General features: G+C 54.0%; 1 protein-coding gene across 3 annotated transcripts in view; it reads left to right on the top strand.

The window, feature by feature from the left end:
• SH2B3 (SH2B adaptor protein 3) overlaps window positions 1-21,692 on the top strand; it is a 38,001-nt gene that overhangs the window by 15,971 nt on the left and 338 nt on the right. The window contains exons 3-8 of one of the 3 annotated variants that reach the window (XM_043901844.1): window positions 17,130-17,231; window positions 17,313-17,404; window positions 17,489-17,583; window positions 17,683-17,897; window positions 17,999-18,170; window positions 18,297-21,626. In XM_043901844.1, coding sequence (XP_043757779.1) covers window positions 17,130-17,231; window positions 17,313-17,404; window positions 17,489-17,583; window positions 17,683-17,897; window positions 17,999-18,170; window positions 18,297-18,592 — 972 coding nt within the window. In that variant the 3' untranslated portion in view covers window positions 18,593-21,626. Of the gene's footprint in view, window positions 1-17,129; window positions 17,232-17,312; window positions 17,405-17,488; window positions 17,584-17,682; window positions 17,898-17,998; window positions 21,627-21,692 lie in introns of those variants that run through there. The other 2 variants (XM_043901845.1, XM_043901843.1) reach the window with 2 other exon arrangements.

Below are 21,692 nucleotides of genomic sequence, written 5' to 3'. Positions count from 1 at the left end.
ACTCTGTGGTTCCAGCGTAGGGGGAGCGACTTCCATCTCTGGCAGGTGAACTAAGATCTCACATGCCGGGGGTGCAGCTGAAAAAGAGTCAAGAAAGGCAAAGGAGGGTGTGACGGCAAAGGCTTGAGCTCTGGACTCAGACCTGAGCTCTGGCACTCGGAGGGTGCTCAGGTGGAAGAGGCTTGGAGGATGAGAGCAGAGAGGGCACCGCCCAGTGACACCGCTCAGGGCGTGCGCCACCCGTACCCCCGGAAGTCTGATGCCAGGTGGTCGGCAGTTCATGGGTCTGCCTCGCCTGGAGTTGGGTCAGAGCTCCGCCTCTGACCAGTGCCCCTGACCCTGGGCAGGTCAATTCTCCACTCACAGCCTCAGTCTAGTTGTCTGTAAAGTAGGCGTGATAGCAGCAGCCAGGGCTCAAGGGTCACCGTGAGGGCTGTGGTGGGAGGGAGCTGGCCGTTCCAGGCGGTGTGTAAGCGGAGGCCACAGGCTGCTGCAGTGGACGTTCAGAGCGGGTGGGAGGAGACATGCGTAGTTCGTTCCCAAAGTCCAAAGTCTAGTTTCAGCGGCATCGCTGCAGGTGGACAGGGGCGGGACAACCCTTCCTTCTGTGCACTGGCCCTTGGAGGAGGCTGGGGATTGTTCCTGGGGGGTGGTCATCAGAGGCCCCTTGGCAGGAAGTGACGTCTGGGATGAGCGAAGGTGCCGCTCCTGGAAGATTGGGTGAGGGAGTCCCATGTTGAGGAAACGGCAAGTGGGAAGGCCCTCGGGTGGGCATGACCCGGGAGACTTTGAGGAACAGCCAGGCGGCCAGGGGCTGGAGTAGAGGGCGGAAGGAGGGGTGAGGCTGGAAAGGTGACGGGGCTGGGTTGGGTGGGGCCTGAGGGAGCACAGTGAGGATTTTAGGTTTCACACAGAGCAGTGGGAGTACATGAAGGATTTAGGGCCAGAGGCAGGTGTGACACTCACTCAGCAGTAGGAATGGGCTAGAGAAACCCTCTGGGGCTGCCTGTGGTCTTCCGGTGTCTGGGAGAATGTGGCATGATTCTTCTCCTAGAAGACCTTCTTGTCCTGTGGCACTTCCCTCCCCTTAGGCATCTCTGAGCTCAGGCTGGGGGATGCTGGGGAAGCAGTATGTTTCCTTAAGTAAACATTACTACTCGCCAGGCATTGCCCTAAACACTTGACCCTCAAGTCCTTCCCATGAAGTCAAGCTTATCAGCCCATTTGACAGATGGGAAAACTGAGGCCGGTAGAGATAAAGAAACTGAGGATCATGCTGCTAAGGAGATCTGAACCCTGATCCCAATGGGTCCCTACTTCTGTGCCCCCAGCCACACTGTTGAATGGCCCGCCTTCAGCCATGGGGTATAGAGCACCAGCTCCTGGCCAGGCCAGGCCTAAGATGTGCCATCCTGCTTGGCAGTTACAAACAAGAAAGATGGATTGGTTGCCAGTATTTGCAAACCGTAAGTTGGAGAAGTTTCCTATAAGAGCCCAACTTCTGGTTTCTCATACGAATTGGTGGATTTGGCAGTACTGGGCCAGGCTCACTTGGAGTGTGCACCTCAGCCTGGCCCCTGCAGCGGGAGAGCCTGACTGGGGTGAGAGGTGGGTCCCAAGGTCAGGAAGCAATTACAGGGGTTGGGGTCGGCTAGCCTGGGGGGCAGGGCTCTCCTAGGGGCTGGGATCCATTTTCAATGGAGCGCATCTGGGCACGCCATGGCCTGAGGGCCAGCCCTTTGCTGTTTCCAGTCTCAGCTTTGGCTGAAGGGGTCTGAGTCTGGCCAGCTTTGCCAGGTCTGAGGGCTGAGCCTCAGTTTCTCTCATCTGTACTGTGGGAGTACTGATGGACTTCTGTTAATAGTAGGTGCTGTTGAAAAACGCCCTCTTAGGCAGCATCTGTTTGGCACTTGTTACACACTAAGCACTTAACTCTCTGGGCTTCATTTACCCCTCACAGCAGCCCTGTGAGGGGGCTGCAGTGATTACCCCCATATCACAGATGGGGAAATTGAGTTCAGGAGTGGGGAGGTGACTTGCCCACAGTCGCACAGCTCAGAGCATCGGAGACAGGATGGGAAATTGGGCATTCGGGCTGCACCTGGTGCCCAGTGAGTCTCCAGAGGATTTACTGTTGTTATCATGGGTGGCAGAGCTGGTAGTGTTTAGCCAGGGGCCCTGCCCGGGTGGGTGGGGGTTGGGGAGTGTCTGTTTTGAGTTCTCAGACCTGAAAAGGCTCCCCATGGCCATCTGTCCAGTGCCACCAGTGTACAGCTGGGCACACTGAAGCCCAGACTGCCCTGGGTCCCTCTTGCACAGCAGGCCTCTGCCGCTCAGCCCAGAGAAAGCGGTTGAGGAAGGAGGTGGGGGATCCTAGGGGCATCGGCCCACAGCCCTGAGCTCCTGCCTGCACTGACGGCCCTCGTAGCCCCAAGAGGAAGTGGGTCAGTTGGCAGTCGCTGGACCGACTGGTCCTTAGGGTGGCCGGGGGCCGTCGGGCAGTGTGGTTCAGAGTCGTTCCTCCTCTGCTTCTTCTGAGCTGTCCTTGGGCAAGTGACAGGGCTTCAGTTCCCTGTCTGTAAAATGGGGGTGGTCCTGGCGCCCACACGCGTTGTGGATCCTGCGGGTGCTGACTGGGTGGGCGAGGGACCTGGCTGGGAGCAGTTGGTGCTCCTGGCGAGCAGCCTGGATGATGAAGGGGCTGAGAGTCTGAGTGCAGCCTGGGGGTGAGGGCAGCGCCCAACTAGCCCCTTAACCTCCCCTGACTCCGCTGTGCCTGCCTCCCGGGTGGGGAAACTGAGGCCCCATGATGCAGGAGGAGCCACCGCTGGACCCTGGGGGCTGAGCCCAGAGTCCGTGCCCGAGTGTGGGAAAGAGGAAGCAGAGAGAGAGGGACGTCCGCTGGGGCCGGCGGTTTCCTCTCAGAGGCAGGAGTGCGAGGAGGAAGAGGAGGGCTGGGCAGGAAGCGGCCGTGCGGGCGGGAGGGGCAGCCTCCAGGGGGCTCGGACTGACCTGGGCCCGAGTCCCGCCCCTGCCCTTCTGCACTGCGCGGCCTCGGCAAGGGCACTTGGCCCTCCCTGTGCCTCATCTTCCTCAAGTACAAAGAGCTGAGTGGCGGCATCCACAGCGGGGCGATGGTGAACCAACTGCCGTCCCCATGGCTGCGAGAGCCGGCCCCGCGCAGGGGGTCTCAGCCAGGCTTCGCTGCTGCAGCTGCTACTTGTTACTAGTTATTTTCAGCACGGTGGGCACTGCATTCGACACATCCCATGCAACCACCACAAACCCTGGAAGGCGGGGACAGCGAGGACACTGTCTCGTTAGAGGAAACGGGCATGGAGAGGTAGAGAGGTTTGCCCAAGGCCACCCAGCTGGCAGGTGGAAGAGCAGGAATGCAGTCTGCTGTGGGTCTGCCAAGGTCAGGGGCTTGCATCAACCCCCAGACAGGCACAGACCAGCCACTGCAGCCCAGCAGACCCTCGTGGGCCCAGACAGCCCTGATGCTTCCCGGGGAGACAGGCGTGTAGAAGGCTAGTGCATCCCCAATCCCACCTTCCTAGGATGACCAGACGTCAGAGGCTTCTGGGGTGAGATGGGGTTTCTGTCCTCGCTCTGCCAGGGCTGCTGTGACCCAGGTGATTCCCCATGCCTCTCTGAGCTGTGAAACAGGCAACCAAGGGGCTTGATCCGGGCCTTCCAGGGCTGGTAGGGGAAGGAAGGAAGGGGTGGTGGTAGGCAGGGCTCCCATGGGGCCCCCAACCGCACACACAGCCGCCCCGTCTGCCCCTTATTGGGGTTTTGTGTAACATCGTTTTTTGAAAACTACTTTGCCGCTTAGAAGAAACCCCCAACCACGCTGAAACCACGGGCAGATGGTATCGGTGTGCTTCCTTTCAGCTCAAATTCTGTGAATCCCGAGACTGGAAAGTGCCCCTGAATCCATCAGGGGGAGGGCAGCGAATGACAGTCATTTATCATCCCCCCATCCCCCTGCTCCTCGGGCCTGTGGCTGTCGCCAGCTTCTTGGAAGTTGCTCTTCGGTTTTCCTTTGTTGGGGGACCGCGAGTGGAGACACAGAACTGTGGAGTCTGCGCTGTGGACTTGGTGGCCTTGGGGCAGGGCACATGGACAGGTTTGGGTTCAGATCCTGGCTCTTGCGTCCTTGTTTATGTGGCTTTGGGCTGAAAATCTGGCCTGTTTCAGCCTTGGTTTCCCATTCTGGAGAATGGGATGTCTGTCCTGCCCTCAATCCTGGGTGACTGAGTCAAAACCTGGCTCCGGGAGGAAGTGTGAGGTGTTTCCTTCCCTGAGGGCCAGCAGAAGGGGCTTCCTGTGTGGGAAGTCACAGACCCCCGAGCTGGGTCCCGAGGCCCTCCCTGGGATAGGCCACCACCTGGCTGCCACTCCCAGTGGCCTGAACTGGGCAAAGCGGACAAGACGGAGAGCCAGTTGGGCCTGCTGGAAATCCCCCACCCACTTCTTTGTGAATGGAAAAGGAAACCAAAATGCAGAGCAGAGATCTCTGCGTTCTGAGCGCTGGCCCTCACTGGGGGTGGGGGCGGGGTAGCTTCCTTCCCCAAGGCAGGAGGGGCCACCTCAGCTTCCTTTCTGGGGCCCACACCCCTTTTACTCTCTCCCCTCCAAGCTGGGGTGGAGGCCACCGTTGCCCTCGGGCCGCGGACCCCACTGATTGCTCGGTCTGTGGAACCAGTGTATGACAGTGGATAGGGGCGGGGGCCAGCACTGCAAGACCTGGCCTCTGGGTCCTCCCTCCCTGTGTATCCCCCACCCTTCCCGGGCCGGACGCGAATTCTGACTGCGGCCCAGTCTGAAGTCCACAGCGCAGCAAAGAGAACCTCTTTCCAGGGAACCGTCTGGAATGGGAGGACAGACCGTGTCTCTTTTCAGATCTCCGTGTAATCTAGGAAACTGTCTACCTTACTGAGGGCCCCCACATTTGAGCTGCTGGTGTTTCTGGTTTTGTTTTTTCAATTAGTAAAGCTCAGGGCAGAAATGATAGAACAGTCACTGAAAAACCACCCACGATCCAACTACTCAGAATGAGCAGTTCAGTCCCAGTCGATGTCTTTGTCCTCTCTTGTATTTCTTTCTAGAACTTTTCCCCCAAATTGCAGCTCCATCAGCATTCACTAATTCTTCATTCAGTAGTTATAGAGGGAGCCCCTTCCATGTGCCCAGCATGCTGGAAACAGGCAGAAACTTTTGGACAAAACCCCAAGTCCTCGTGGGACTGACAAGACTTGTCCTCCTTTTTTTTTTTCTACTTAACATGTCTCGAACATTTTTATGTTTTCTTAAGAAATTTTTAAGAATGTCTTAAAATAATGGCTGCACAATATTCACTTCCATAGGCCATGATATATTTATCTGTGATCATCCAGACTCCTGTTTGAACCATTTCTAATTTTTTTGCTCAAGTAGATACCCTCGTGACAAACATCTTGTACATCAATCTTGCTGCCCATCTCTGATTACTTCCTTAGGCTGTGTTCTTAGAGGGGAAGTGCTGGCTGGAAGGCTTCATGAGCGCTTCTCATATGTTTTCTCTTAAAGCTTGATTGAGATAGAGTTTACATATTATAAAATTAACCTGTTTAAAAGGGTACAGTGGTTTTTAGTATATATACAGGGCTGTACAACTGTCGCCATGGTTTACAGACCACTTTCTCATCTCACCACCACTCATCTCAAAAAGAGACCTTGTAGCCATCGCAATCACTCCTCACTCCTCCCCTGCCCCAGCCCCAGGTAGCCACTCGTCTCCTTTCTGTGTCTCTAGGTTGGCTTAGTCTGTTCTTTCCATGTACAGGGAACCAGTGTGTGGTCCTTTATGACTGTCTTCTTTCACTCAGCATCATGTGTTCAAGGTTTGTCCATGTTGGAGCTCGTGTCAGTATTTCGTTCCTTTTTATTACCAAATAATTTTCCATTGTATGACTAAATGACATTTTGTATATCCCTTTCTCAGTGGATGGACATTAGGTTGTTTTCACTTCCGGGTGATTATGAAAAGTGCTGCTGCAGACATTTTTGAGTTAAGTTTTTGTGTGGATGCATTTCTTTTTTTTCCCTGGGTATGTACCTAGGAGTAGAATTGTTGGATCAAATGTAACTCCCTTTAAACATTTTGAGGAGCTGCTAAACTGTTTTCCAGAGTACTGCACCATTTTATATTCCCACCAGTAATGTATGAAGGTTCTAATTTCTTCACATCCTCACCAACACTTACTATAGCTGTTTTTGATTGTAGCCATCCTACAATGGTTTTGAATAGTTGAATGGTTTTGATTTACATTTCCCTGATGGCTAATGAGGTTGAGCATCTTTTCATATGCTCACAAGCTGTTTCTAATGCTTCTGATACATCCTTTCCAAAGAGCCTTCTAGAAAAGCTATACTCATTTAAACATCTTCAAATAGTGGTGCTTACATTGGGTATTATTTTTAAAACGTTTGCCAACTTCCAGGTGAAGGGGTTATCTTGTCCTGATTATGAATGGAATGGACCATTTCTCTTTTTAAAGAACTTTGAGATATACTTCACATGACATAAAATTCACCATGTTCAAGTGCAATTCGTTGTTTTTAGCATATTCACTGTGTATGCAGCCATCATCACTGTCTAATTCCAGAACATTGCATCACCTTGTTTCATCACCTCACTCAGAAACCCAGTACCTGTTAGCATTGGTCTCCAGCCCTTAGCAGCCATTAATCCTGCTTTCTGTCCCTGTGGGTTTTGACTGTCTCTTGTGTTTCTTGGCCGTAGACATTTTCTGTGACTTACAGGCCATTAACTCTGTGTGCGCCTCTCTTGCACTGCTTGCCTCTTCCCTCCCAACCTGCAGGAGCTCTTTACGTGGACCCTGGTGCTCTGTCACACACTGCAAATATTTCCTTTGCTATTTGACTTTTCAGCTGGTTCTGAGTTTCTCAGCCTATGGAGGTTTTTAAGTCTGGGTGGTGACATATGGTTGATTTTTTTCCTTCATGATTTTGTTCTTTGCTTTTTCTGCTTCGAGAGGCCTGGGATAAGATAATTACTCAGGTTCTTCTATTCCAGTTTTGTCTCGGTTTTATGCTTCACATTTAATTATTTAATCCAACTGGCTTTTATTCTTTGTGGCTGGTGCGATTTCCTGTTGTTCTTTGGTGTCAGTGAGATGCTGTGTGTCAAGGCATATCACTGAACAGGGGCTGAGGATAATGACAAGAACTCCTGGCAGACTGAGCTTGGAAGGGTGGAGACTGCAGCCTCAGTGGGCCCCGCCGACTCTGGGGCTCCTGGCTAGTGCCCTGGTTCCCCGTCAGCCTGGCCTGAGGCTCTGCTCAGCTGACTCTGAGCCTCCCCGGCAACCTTGCAGCCCCCTTGAGCTCCAGAGGTCCTCGCTTTCACCTCTTCTTCTGAATCATCATTCTTCGAAGGCAGGCGGTAGCCACCGTCCGGGGCTTTTGGGGATCTTGGTGGTGACGAGCCCCCCTCCCTCCAGTGCACACCCCTATCAGAGGCCAGTGACAGAGGTTATTTGTTGTTGCTTAACCACATCTTTTTCCACCCTCCCCGGGCGTAGAGCTGAGAGGGGCCCCAGGGTGCAGCTGAGGGCTGTGCTGCTGGGGTAAGGGGCTTCCCCCACCTGGCTGGCTCCACCACGGGGCTGGGAGGTGGAGGAGCACAAAAGGCCCTGGGGGGGCCAGCCAGCTCCGAGTCCCCTCTGCTTTCCCCCCAAGAACACAGAGCACACCCTCCCATGCAGTGGGAAGACCTGGGGCAGTGCCTGGTTGCACGCCAGGCAGGACCCTCCTGCTTGGGGCCTGGGTGGGTAGTGAGGCCTCTGGGAGCCACAGTGTCCCCTTTTGTCTGGGGGCTGACACAGCACAGTGTTCCAGGCCCGGGTGTCCTGGCCTTGTGGCGGCCAGAGGGGCACCGCCGTGAGGAAGGCACTGTTGTTGTGAAGGTGGACGGGGACAGGGTGCAGGGCTCTCAAGGCTCCGCAGCCATGTGGGGCAGGGAGGAATCCTGGCAGGATGCTCGGGGCAGGAAGTGGTCGCTCAAGGCATAGGCTGGTGGCAGCTGGTTTGCAGCCGGCAAGGGGGGTGGGGTGCAGGGGGCTTCTGACGGGGCCCCCAGCGGGCCCAGGCCTAGGTGCCAGCTCCATACTCCCAGAGACCCTGCTCTGCCCTCCAGCAGGAAACTGACAGAGGGGAGCTGATGCAGGCTAGCCACTGAGCAGCTCCATGTTCTGGAAAGGTGCCAGGAGTGGCACCCTGTGCAGAGGAAAGGTGCAGCACGCAGCCCAGCTTGTGACTGTGTGGCGCTGGCCCCTCTGTTCCCACCTCTGCAAGGCCCCATCCCAGGACAGGCCTCCCCAGGCCAGGTCATGGGTGGACTGCTGTCACCCTGAGGGGGAGGCAGGCAAGGTCAGCTGGTGAGATGCCTGTAGGTCCATAAACACCTTGGTTCCCTAGTGCATCTGAGCCCATGAAGGGGGTGTGGGGACTGTGACTTCCAGGAGTGGTCTCCCTTAACCACAGGTTACTCCCTCACCGCCAATCCTGGGTAGTTCCCCAAGGCTAGCCTAAGAGTAGAAGTGCATGCTCATCTCCACACTTGGCCACTTGGTATGAAGCTGGACAGCCGCATCTCAGGGTTTGGATGGCTGTCAGGGGGATCCCAGACTGGTTCTGTGCATGTTCGGGGGTTGTCTCTCTATGGGGATCTCTGTCTCTGGGAGGCAAGTTTCTCCAGCCTCTGAGAGGGGCTTTGTGTCCCTGTCGCTGTGATTCTCTGTGGGGTGGTCTCCATCTCTCTGAGGGGGCTTTATGTCTGTGTCACTGTAAGTCTGCGTTTCTGACATGTGGCGGGGACTTTACAGGCTTTCAGGGGAGCTCATTGCAGGTGGGGCTTTAGACAAGCTCCCAGCCCATGTCTTTCTCAACACCTCTAGCTAGTTACCCCTCCTACAGGGCCTTCTTAGGGCCTCTCCGGGTCCAGAAGTAGGGGGTACACAGGCCCCCACACTCATGCTTGGTCACTAAGAGTGTGATCTGGGGGTGCCACCTGTCCAGGGGAGGGAGGCAAAATGATGGGGACTCTGGGTAGGGTTGTCATATTAGAGGGACATCTCCGTGTGTCAGTGCCAGCTCGGGAGCAGCTCTGTCTCTTGGCACTGGTGGGCTCTCACTTGCCAGAAAGGAGAAGCCAACTTGATCTTTGTGGCTTCTATAGAGGCATCTCTCATCACTTTCCTGCTCCCTTATGGGGAGACGGAAGCTTGAGACAACAGGGCCAGACCGAGGAGACCTGGGAGCCTCCTGTGTGCTCCAGGCAACTGACAGGTCGCACATACAGAAGCCCTGGGCGTGTGCCTCATCACTGTCTCCATTTTACAGATGAGGAAACAAAAGCACAGAGAAGTGAAGTGATTTGTTCAGGGTCACATGAAGAAAAAGTGGCTGAAGCAAGCATTCAAAGGGTGTGTGTGCGAGTGTGTGTCTTGTGTCCCCCCAGTTGGGGGCAGAGGAAGGAAGTGACCTGCACCCTGTAGTTCAGCTAAATATTTGTTGAGCTCATTGCCTTCAGTTTGCCCTCAAGGGAGCAGGGGAAGAAGGGGGTGAGATAACTCACCACACCCCCACATCTGCCTCTGCTTCCCAGACATCTGACGGCTGGGGCCCCAGGCATCTACCCTCACCCATTGATCTGACAGACTCTCTCTCAGGACCTCCTCCAGGCTGGACCTGGTGCTGGGCCCCAGCTGGAAACAAGGCTTGGTGCCCTGTCCCCACCCCCAAGAGGAACTCCCAGTCAGATGGTGGGGGCAGCAGCACCATCAGGAAATTATGGCCTGGCCTGATAAGCCCCGTGCCGCGGGAGAGGCACAGGACTTGCACTGACCACAACGTGGCGATCAGAGAAGGCTCCCTGAAGGAGAGGAGGTTTTCTCTGCTTAGAGCAGCGGTTTGGATCAGGCCTGGTGGTGTGTGAGCTGGATGGCGGCAGTGCCGTGAGCTCAGGGACTGCATAGACGAGGGTCTGAGCCCCAGCTCCACTTGGCTCCTCTCCGTAGCTGGGGACAGCTGAATTTTGCCTGTCAGGGCTCCCGTTCCTCCAACCGTATCGTCAACTTGATCCGTGTTCCATGAGGCATCCAGGGCCTTCTCAGCCAGGGCTCTCCCTGAGCTGGCTCGAGGCCCTGGAGGCCCAACCCATGCCCTCCATCCTTGCCTCGCTGAGTCCGTCACTCCCCTAGAGTCCTCAAGAGGATGGGGGTCTGCGTTGGGGGCCGCATCCTGTGCCTTCTGATCCCAACACGCATGATACTTGGCAGACAAGGGGCCTGTGAAATATATTTGTTGAGGACTAAAGTCGAGCATGTACAACCTCCCAACCCTGTGCTCAATCCTGGGGATGTGACAAGACCAGGTGCCCCAGAGCACATTTCACAGGTGGATAAGGCAGTGGAGGAAGTGAAGGGGGTTCTGGGACGGTGACTGTGTGTGTCTGGATACAGTAGTGGTCAGAGAAGGCCTTCCCAAGGCAGCAATCCTTGAGCTGAGTCCTGCGTCCAAGAAGAGCCAGATCTGTGAAGATGCAGGCAAACCTGCCTTTCAGACGGAGAGAACAGCAGGTGCAAAGGCCCCGAGGTGGGAGCGTGCTTGGTACATTGAAGGCAGAGTGGAGGCCAGTGTGATTGAACAGAGTGAGAAAGAGGGAGGGTAGGTGAGGTTAGAGAGGTAATAGGAACAAGGTCCGGCAGTATCTCATAGGCCACGGTGAGGACCAGCAAGGTGGGGCTCACAGGTTTTTAAAAAAAAATATATTTAACTGCACTAGGTCTTAATTGCAGCATATAGGATCTAGTTCCCTGACCAGGAATCAAACCCAGGCTCCCTGCATTGGAAGCATGGAATCCTAGCCGCTGGAGCAACGCAACAGGGAAGTCCCTCTTTTAAAATTTTCTCTATTTATGCAGGCAGGCAGTGCCCAGTCATAGTAACAGCACATGGGGTATTCAGCGGTCTTCACTGCCAACATGTGAGATACTTGGTTGCAGCCATGTGGGACCTAGTTCCTAGATCAGGAATCGAACCTCGGCCCTCTGCATTAGGAGTGCAGAATGTTAGCCACTGACCACCAGGGAAGCCCCCACAAGAGTTTTGAGCAGAGGAGGGGGATGAGAAGTCGTTGGATTCAGGATGTGTCTGGGAGGAGCGCTGACAGGACTGCTGGACAGCAACTCAGTTTTCATGCCACCCATCTCTTGGGGTTCAAGATGTCACCCTTTTTTGATGCCTCACCTTAGTGGGGCTCCCTGTGAGTGCCCCTGCTTTGCTCCCAGGAGCTGCTTACGACTGGAGTCCAGAGCCCTCCCCCCCACCCCCCTACGAGCTACTTAGGACTGGAATCCAAGCCAGCTGGTTCTCAAGCCCTTGCCCCCAGGGTCCAGCACTGTGTTCTGTGGGGGGGGCGGGGGGCTGTGTTCCTTGCCCTCCCCATCTCTTGTGCCTGGAGAGGGGGTGCGGCCCCTTGCCCAGCCTTCCCCCCAAAGATGCTGTGTGTTTCAGATGCGCCCAGGGTAAACACAGATCCCAGGCTGACCTCTAAAGGATCCAGGCCCACTGGCTGTAATGTAGGAGGCTCTCTTAGCCTTGAATGCTCATTTGTGAAGTGGGGAATAAAACACCAGCCATGCATGGGCTCCTGGGGGGGGGCGTCAGGGGAGGTGCCCACCATGTTCCTCCGACAAGACAGGTGGCTCAGAGCAGGATGCTCTTTTCTACAATATTTGCAATTTCTGGAAATGGTGTAGACCTGTGAATTCAACAGTTCAAAAGTGTCCTGGATGGAGAGACCAGGCCCCAGTGCCTGGCACACAGGAGGTGCTCATTAAAGGGTGGAGTGAGGGGGCCTATTAGTACTATTTCTTGCCACAGCCAACTCCCCTGCCATCTTATGGACGTGGCTACACTTACTGGTCCCTGGCTGCTGGCTCCTGCCATACCCTTGGCCTCCAGTGTCTTTTTCTTCCCCCTTCTCCACTCTGGAGATTGCTCAGCAAATGTTTAAAGCCGGTGACTGTGCCCTGTGGAAGGCACGAGATGGGAAGGGACCAGGGAGGCTGCCTTGGGCTCACAGACTGTGTGTGGACAGCCATGAAAGCTGAAAGTTTCCTCAGGAGAGCAGTTTGCTTCTGAGCAGACCAAGTATTCCTAAGACTGACTTCCCAAGGCCCTGTGACATCCCCTGGGACCTTTCCACATCCTCCCACCCCCTGCCCCTGCAATGCCCACACACATAGTACTGCCACATTTTCTTGGAGGGTAGAGGGGCACCGTTAGCCCACTCTGTAAAAGTGGAGACTGAGGCCAGGAGAGGCAAGTCACTTGTCCATGGAGGGTGAGGCAGAGTTGGGACTGAAGGCCAGGAACGTCTAATTCCAAAAACCCAGGATGGGGAGGTTGCTTGCAGTGGTTGTGCAGACCCCACAGGGGTTTCTGAGCCAGACACTTGGTGGCCACTGGGTGGGGAACACATGGGTTCAGGTTTCTCTGCTCCAGCTCTTCTCAGAGCCTTTAATGGCTGCTCTGCATGGGATCCATGCATAAGTGGCTGCCTTTTCTTGGAGAATGCCTCTTTGCACTGGCTGCTAGGAAGCTCAGATACAAATCTGTGGCAAGTGAAACTCAGGTCTGTATTCTAGTGGTTGTCTGCATTTCCATTCTGGGTATCCCTGGAATCCAAACAAGATAAGACATTTTCTTTCTTTCTTTCTTTTTTTTAAGGCTGTTTGGATACAATAAGACGTGATTAAGCCTTTCTCAGAATGATTTCATCCATCGGTCCAAGCAGCATCCATTCTGGGCTCTTGCCTGAGGGGGAACTCAGTTATCCATGACTTCAGTTCAGTCGCTCAGTTGTGTCTGACTCTTTGCGACCCCATGAACCACAGCACGCCAGTCCTCCCTGTCCATCACCAACTCCCAGAGTTTACTCAAACTCACATCTATTGAGTTGGTGATGCCACCCAACCATCTGATCCTCTGTTGTCCCCTTCTCCTCCTGCCTTCAATCCTTCCCAGCATCAGGGTCTTTTCCAATGAGTCAACTCTTCGCATGAGGTGGCCAAAGTATTGGAGTTTCAGCTTCAGCATCAGTCCTTCCAATGAATATTCAGGACTGATTTCCTTTAGGATGGACTGGTTGGATCTCCTTGCAGTCCAAGGGACTCTCAAGAGTCTTCTCCAACACCACAGTTCAAAAGAATCAATTCTTCAGCGCTCAGCTTTCTTTATAGTCCAACTCTCACATCCATACATGACTATTGGATAAACCATGGCCTTAACTAGACAAGACCTTTGTTGGCAAAGTAATGTCTCTGCTTTTTAATATGCTTTCTAGGTTGGTTATAACTTTCCTTCCAAGGAGTAAGCATCTTTTAATTTCATGGCTGCAGTCACCAGCTGCAGTCATCATCTGCAGTGATTTTGGAGCCGAAGAAAATAAAGTCTCACTGTTTCCCCATCTATTTGCCATGAAGTGATGGGACCAGATGCCATGATCTTAGTTTTCTGAATGGATCTAGAATTTCCTCTGAGCCTTTGTTTTCAGGCCCCCAGCAAAGACCCACTGTCCTCCGCCTAAAGGTCAGCAGGATCTTGCTTACTGTCTGTATATTACCAAAGAGGATGTGAGGCTGCAGTCACTGCCATGCCCAAGATCCCACATGTAGGTGGTGGAGCTGGGGCTTGTCTCATCTTGGCTCCAGGCCATGGGGCCGGTACCTCGCGAGCATTGAGTGCTGTGGCAGAGGAATGGGGCTTGAACCTTCACCTTCAGCTGTATATTGAGTCCTACCTCCTGTCCCACGGTTGCTCTTTACAGGAGAGCAGTGAGGGTCCTAAAGCCCTGGGAGAGAGAAGATTGCTAAGAGGCTGGTGTGGGTCTCTCCTGAAGGCTTTCCCTGGAAGAATAAAGACCCCTAGAGTGGGTGGAATAAGGCCACTGTGAGGGTACAGCATGCCCACACCCTGGGATCCCCCGTGCCAGGCTCTTGACTGTTTGGGTGTGAATTGGATGTTGTCTCCGCCCCTCCCCACACCCGCCTCCCATTTCCCATGAAAGAGACGGGTTAAGAGCTGGGTCTGGCCCAGCTGGCTGGCTGGCTTCTGCCCGAGTATTCTGCTGAATGCCAGACCCACATAGGCAGCTGCCCACCTCCACAGCCCCACCTGAGAATAGACTGACTGCTTCAGCCGCACGGGGACCCCCGCATGGCACGCATGCCTGTGTGCTTCCCTGCCTCAGGGCCTTGGCCCAGGACCTCTCCGCACGTGGGAGGCTCGCTGCCTCCCCACCCATGTGTCCTGGCCCCTACCGTGTCCTGCCCATTGGGTATCTGTGAGTGATACTGTGTGTACTGTCCCTGCTGGGGTCCTGTGAGTGTGAACGAGGATGGGGCACAGCAGGGTGCAGGCGGGCGCCTTGGAGCACTCTGGATGGCCGTGTGCGCCTGAGCGCAGGGAGTGGCAGCAGGCTGAGGGGAAAGCAAGGCCTCCAGAGAGGCCAGATCTTGTTCCAGTCACGGCTCTCATTCCCTCCGGCCAGATTCGAGGCCCAAACGCCCCCCACCTCCTACCCCACTCCTGCCATGGGAGAAATTGCTCCTCCAATCTGGGCAGAGCCCCTGGCCTCCCCCAACCCCACCAGGCAGCACAGTTACTGGTTAGGTGGACACTAGACGAGCTGGGTCTAGCCCCTGGCTCAGCCTCTCGAGTTGTATGACTCTGGGCTGCAGAGAAGGGACCAAAGAACACGTGCTGGGCTCAGCCAGCAGGCGGAGGGGAGCCGGGCCAAGCTTCACCATTGCCTGTGCGGCCAGGGTTGGCCGTGGCTGAGGAGGGGAATCCTTTCTTCACCACTGCTGGTCAGGTCAGCAGCTGCTAAGCTGCTGGGGGTGGAGCTGGCACTGAGGGGCCCACATTCAGAGTGAGACCCGTGGCTCCGCCAGTTAATCTTGGCCCTCACGCTGGGGGCAGGGCCCAGGGCGGAAATGAAAAGGAGACAAGGCCCATTCCCTTCTTGGCCGGGTCTACTTCCTCCCAGTGATCCTGTGGGTCCAGAGCCAGGCAGGGCCAACTGCACATGCAGGAGCAGGACGGAGCCCTCTGTACTAACCCATTCTGTAGCCAGGAAATAAGACATGGAGAGGCTGGCTGACTGAGAACACCGCTGGGGGAATGGGGTCCCTGCTTCCCTGGGCTCTAGTGTGTCTAGTGTCCATGTGGGTGCTGGGTGGGGCTACCTGGCTGAGGAGCTGGGTGGTAGGGGACATACAAGAGGAACTGGAAGAGTGACGATGCCCTGGCTGGTGGTCACTTAGGGTGGGATTTACTAGTTGTGTAGCTTGTCAGAGTGTGTTCCCACAGTTCTCCCCAGACTGCTGTGTCCAACCACCAGGGCAGGACTGGCAGCTCCAAGACCTGCTGGGTGTGAGCCGGGACCAAGAAGAGCCTCTCTCCTAACAGGCTGCCCAGTCTTGCACTCACCATCCTTCTGCCAGAACCCTGAAGCTCAGCTGGGTGTATGGCTTTGGGATGAACTCTGACACCACCTTTTGAAAAACCAGCTCCTGTCCAAGACATACCCTTCTGGGCACAGGCTGGATCTGCCAAAGCCGCTGTGCCTAGAACTCACCTTTGCTCCTGCCTCTTGTTTCTTCCTCCTCACCTGGCGCTGGCTTGATGGTGTGTGTGCGCACGCATAACTAGTAGTGTCCAGCTCTCTGCGACCTCATGGACTGTATGTAGCCCACTAGGCTCCTCTGTCCATGGAATTTCTCAGGCAAGAATATTGGAGCGGGTTGCCATTTCCTCCTTCAGGGGACTTTCCCTACCCAGAGCTCAAACCCGAGGTCTCTTGTGTCTCCTGCACTGGCAAGTGGGCTCTCTACCACCTGAGCCCCCAGGGAAGCCCTGGTTTGGTGGGGGTTGTGGTGGTATTTTCAGGTGCACCTCACTGTCTCTTAAAACAGCTGCTGAAGGGAGGAGGGGCACCAGTGGGTCTCAGCTGCCCTTTCCCACATCTTATCTTCCTCAGGCCTCTGCTGAAAGCCACCACTGATCATGTCATGACTCTAGGGAAACAATCTTAGCCATTTTATCATAGGAGGAAGTGGAGGGTGCTCTGCCTTCTGAGAAAAAGTGATGAGAGCTCCTGGGCCCTGGGGGTCATCTCCCACCCACTGTGAACCCCATGTGTGTTGAATGTCACGGGAGACTTCTGGGGCTTGCAGTTTTCTGGCTGGCTGGTAACTGGGGCCAGCCGTGCCAGGCTCTGTTCCTTTGGGCACATTGGCAAAAGAGCCCCAAGAGCCCATAGCTAAGCTACTCTGCCAACTCTCACCATGCCACCTCACCCATGCCTCCTTTCCCGAGACTTGGAGGCAGAATAGAGTCGTCAGGTATATGCTTTGAATGGTGGTTCACAGCCTGATCTCTGCTTCCTCAGGCAAATTACTATCTCCAAGATTTGAATTTCTTCTTTTTAAGATGTGGTGATAGTATCTGCTTCCTGGGCTGCTGTTGGGCTGGGAGAGGTCCGTCCTGGTGGGGAGCCAGTGGAGGGGAGGAGAGGAGCTAAAGGCAATGTGAAAGGCCTGGGCCCCAAGCACCATAGAGGGAACTTGGATTGGGATACCCTCACCTTCCATCTCTGGGTTTGCTGTGACGAGGTAATCAGCAGCGATTGTGACTGGCCAGAAGAATGGGTTGGGGGGTTTTGCTCCACCAGAGGGAAGAGAAACTGGTGTCAGCCAGCAAATGGGTCAGAGCTGGAATGCCCACAGGTCAAGGTGAAGCAGAGACTGGCCCTCAGGCCCTGTTGGGCGCTGGGGAGCTCAGTGTCTGTGTCTGGGTGGGGGAGACAGTGCTGTGGTTACAGGCAGAGAATCCCCTGCAGGTTTCTGTTGGGAAGAATCCTAGAATCTACTCCAGGATCAGAGTGTCCACTGAGCAAGCTAGGCCCTGGGGAGACTGCAGAAAAGAACAGAGGCCTGGGTGGGTGAAGGGCTATCAGGGACAGGCCCTGAATGCCTGCACTGGTCTCCTAGAGTTCAAAGTCCAAGCTACAAGCAGCCTGCTCCAGTATCCAGGAGATCCGGCGATGCACACGTCTTGAGATGCCTGACAACTTGTACACCTTTGTGCTAAAGGTGAGTGGCAGCTTTCCACACATGGGGGGAGCAGACACAGACCTCAGGAATTACACACAGCTGTCCCTTACTTCCTGTCAGGTGAAGGACCGGACAGACATCATCTTTGATGTGGGAGATGAACAGCAGCTGAATTCGTGGATGGCCGAGCTCCGGGCGTGCACAGGCCAAGGGTGAGACCCAAGGGCTCCATCTTGACACAGCTTTTCCTGCTACTCTTGAGCTACCGAGTCCTGAACCCCCATCTTCTCCCGCAGACTCGAGACCACAGACCCAGAGCCGCACTTTCCCTCAGCCACAGAACCCGGCACGGCTGACTCTCCAAGGGGAAGCACAGATTCTTTGAACCAAGGTGAGGGGTCAGGGCCTCTGTGCTCCAGTACATCAGGACCCAGCCCAGGGCATAAGGTGCCCACAGAGGGTCACCATTACCCATCTCCTTCTCTACCAGGTGCTTCTCCTGGGGCGCTGCTGGATCCAGCCTGCCAGAAAACAGATCACTTCCTGTCCTGCTACCCCTGGTTCCATGGTCCCATCTCCCGGGTGAAGGCGGCTCAGCTGGTCCAGCTCCAAGGTCCTGATGCTCACGGAGTGTTCCTGGTGCGGCAGAGCGAGACACGGCGCGGCGAGTATGTGCTCACGTTCAACTTCCAGGGCATAGCCAAGGTATGGGGCAGGGCGGGGGGGGGGGCGGGGGGCTGCACCCCGGCCAAGTTAAAAGCCGCAAGGGGCCAGGGCCTGAGCCTACCTTTCTCCCTCTCCTGTAGCACCTGCGCCTGTCGCTGACCGAGCGGGGCCAGTGCCGAGTGCAGCACCTCCGCTTCCCCTCAGTCGTGGACATGCTCCACCACTTCCAGCGCTCGCCCATCCCCCTCGAGTGCGGGGCTGCCTGTGACGTCCGGCTGTCCAGCTACGTGGTTGTCGTCTCCCAGCCACCAGGTGTGACCCTGATGCCCCTTGATAAAGGGGGTGGGGACCGAGACCTCCTGTTGTGTCCTTCCAGCACCTGCCTCCACCCTGATAAGACTGACAGTGTGGTCTCTCTCTCGGTCACTTGTCCCCCAGGTTCCTCCAACACTGTTCTGTTCCCTTTCTCCCTCTCTCGCTGGGATTCAGAGCTGGGCCTTCCCCACCTTAGCGCTTCTGGCTGTCCACGGGGTCTTGGCCCAGAGGGTCTCCCAGGCCGATCCTCTCCCCCAGAGCAGATCTTCCACCTGGTGCCTTCGCCCGAGGAACTGGCCAACAGCCTGCGGCACCTGGAGCCCGAGCCCGCCAGTCGAGCCCGGGACTCAGACTATGAAATGGACTCCTCCTCCCGGAGCCGCCTACGGGCCATAGACAATCAGTACACGCCTCTCTGATGGGCTTCATGCTGCCCGGAGGAGCACAAGCAAGCAGAGATGTGAACTTGTGAATGTAACTTTCTTTCCTTCCTTCCAGAGAGAGATTCAAGGGACACTTTTAACTGCTCATTCCAGTTTGGATGTGACCCTTCTATTAGGCCTGTTAAAGGGCCTCCAACAAGTTCCATTCTTACCTGGCTTTCTCCTTATTGTTTACAGATGTAGTTCTTGTTCAAGGATGTCCCTAGGACCAGGCCCCATCACTCTTGAGAGGCGGCCGGGGTGGGGGGAGAGGGAGGGCTGGAGTTGGCAGTGGAAACTACTTCTCCTTTTCACTGACACTGTCTGTCCCAGCTGACAGACTTTCTACTTGGGGAGGGGGCCCATATGGAAGCCCAAAACACTAACAAGCCCTGGATTCTGCCGTGGTTTTCCCACTGTAGCGTCAGTCCAGGTGGCAGGTCTGCTGTACCCAAGCCACAGGTGACCACACCTATCCTGCTTCCACTCTCAGCTTTAGGACAAAGTTCTGGCAGATGGACAAGCTAAAGGTCAAAAATGATTTTAAACATTTTTACCTCAGATTAATTTTTCAAAGAATTCAGGTTTCAAAATTAAACCATTGCTTATTTCATTGCACTGTTTGAACTAATACACATGCAATTTTTATAGTCAGAGACAGCTATGCAAACCTACTGACCAGTTCCTGGTCCAAGCCAGTATGCCTGGCTTCCTTGTCTGTTATATTCTCAGGACAGTCACCTGTTGCTGAGGAGATACTGTCCTTCCTAAATGTAGAGAAGTGAAGTGTGTCATTCTTTCAAGGAAATTCCAAGCAATTACTGAAAGAGGAGGGTGGCCAGGAACAGTTCCACCCCGGTGCCTTATGAATAAAAAACTGAATTCTGGTTTACAGTAGCTTTATGGTGAGAGTTAAACTGGGGTGAGGGAGGGGCCAGGAAAAAAAGGGCTGCTGGGCCCTTTCTAGTAAATCTTTCACCAACAGGGCTGGCTCAGAGCCTCCAAGCATCTAAAGGCTTATTAAATTATTCCACAAGGTTTTAGGCTCTTTCTTGAGCCAAAATGGAAGCTAGGAATCTGGTGCCACAGCTAATGGGAAACTCCTTTAATAGTCCACAATCAGTGTTCTGTTCCAGCAGTGACCACTGCTTCATCTGATGAAGACTATGTGTGCATGGATACACAGGCACCCATAACCTCCACCATCCCCAGAGGTCCTGCAGTCGAATCTCCATCTGTACTTGCCTTTCACAAGTGACACATTTCATAGGGGGCTAGCTCCTCCCACAACTTTCATGCAGAGGCTCAGAAACAAGGGAGGCAGTGACCCAGCAGAGTCAGCTGCTTCTGGTGCCAGCAGAGCCATTCAGTATAGCTGCCAGCCTCACCCAAGTGGCTTCTAGGAAACTGGGAGTTTTATTAGCACAGCTTAACATTTACAGATGTATCAATCAAAGGCTAAAATTAAACCTTGGCCTAGACTAACTACTGCCTGCCTTATCTGGGGTGAGGGGTTTGTCTGTTCCAGCCATTCTCTGTACTCCAGGAGGTCAGACTTTAGGAGGGGCAGGGAGGTAAGCAGCCACCTCGCTTCACTACTTTTAAAACCAACACTCCTGGCAGTCCAGTGGTTAGGACTCTGGACTTCCACTGCCAGGCACATGGGTTCAATCTCTTGTTAGGGAACTAAGATCCCTCAAAAAATCTACATACTAACACTCCTGGGTGGTTTCACAGATGGTAAAGTATATCCAACTCTCAATCTATGGTTGTGGTCCATTTCTAAGGGCTCCATTTTCTACACATCAAGCATTACTGAGTAATGAATGCTAAGCAAACGCAGACCAGGAGGGTAAACGTAGAGATATGACATCTACAAGCCTGGGGCACTCGCTTCTTAACAGCCTCTCAACATACAAGTCTCAGGTGGTGCCAAGAGGCTAGCCAGGCCCAGCAAGCTCGCAGCTCTGAATGATTGGCTGCAAAGTACAAGCTCAGAATCTCTGATACAGTCACCCACTTCCAGACAGCTTCAGTGTAAAATGTTCAAGAAAAACATTTCTTGACTAAATGTGTCTGAGTTACCTGGACAGTTCAAATACATTCCAACAAAAAAGGCCCTTTGTGGCCTAGGAAGAAGTGACACTAAGCCAATGCCTTTTCTTTCTGCTAGAGCAGGTCAAGCTGGAGGAAGGGGGAGCAGTGGGGCCCAGGGCGTGATGCCCTCACAGGCAGTGAGGCAGCAACCCTGATAGCTGCAGCCAGCCCACTGCAGTCAGAGCGCATTCCATCACCCTCTTTCCAGCCCCAATGTGACCACTGCTGCCGGCAAGAGGCCAGGCCCTGAGTGGCAAACAGACCCTGAGTATCGCCAGCCCTCTTTCATCTCTAATGACAGATGACGAGGATGGCCTGGCTGCTCCCAGCACCGTCACTTCGTTCACCTGACTTTAGTGAACTTTACAAACTAACAGTCACCAGCACCAAAGAATTAAGTCAACTAACCTGCCTTGAATTTTAGACCAGCAATCCATATGGCTTTATCTGGTATAAATCTTCTGCCTTTGATCATTTCTGGACCGTGTAGGAAAAAGGAATAGCAATCATTAAAATCTTAAGCCAGAGAACACTATTTTTACATAACAGTTTCTTAACCTAAAATCAAAGCCTTGAACTCTTCCCTAAGGGTTGCCTGAGATTCCTTCATGCTGTTATTCAGGGCTAAGTCTGTTATCACAAATATCATGTGAGTGCTAACATCTCCCACAAGCTAGAGGAACATGATAGTTTATTATCCACTGCCTCTTAACAAGGACACATCTGACACCCAGTGTTTAGCTGGAATAAATAGCACATTGTAATGACAACACAGAGAATGGATTCATCTTTTATCATTATAGGCAGAAGGTCTATTTGGCAAATTTTTATGTATTGTTTATGTACTGTATAAGTAACTTATTCTTGAATACAGATTTTGCTATAATGTACAAATTGCTACATGTTAATTAAAACAAAGGTTTTGGAATCTTGATTAGTTAACTGCAGTATTTAAAGGCTCTATTATGACTACAATCTCTGAAAAAATAGGTATTTTTCC

This window comes from Cervus elaphus, chromosome 5 (assembly GCF_910594005.1).
Source record: "Cervus elaphus chromosome 5, mCerEla1.1, whole genome shotgun sequence".
Classification (NCBI taxonomy): domain Eukaryota; kingdom Metazoa; phylum Chordata; class Mammalia; order Artiodactyla; family Cervidae; genus Cervus; species Cervus elaphus.
Note: the sequence above shows the minus strand (reverse complement) of the source record. Positions and strands in the feature narration are given on the sequence as shown.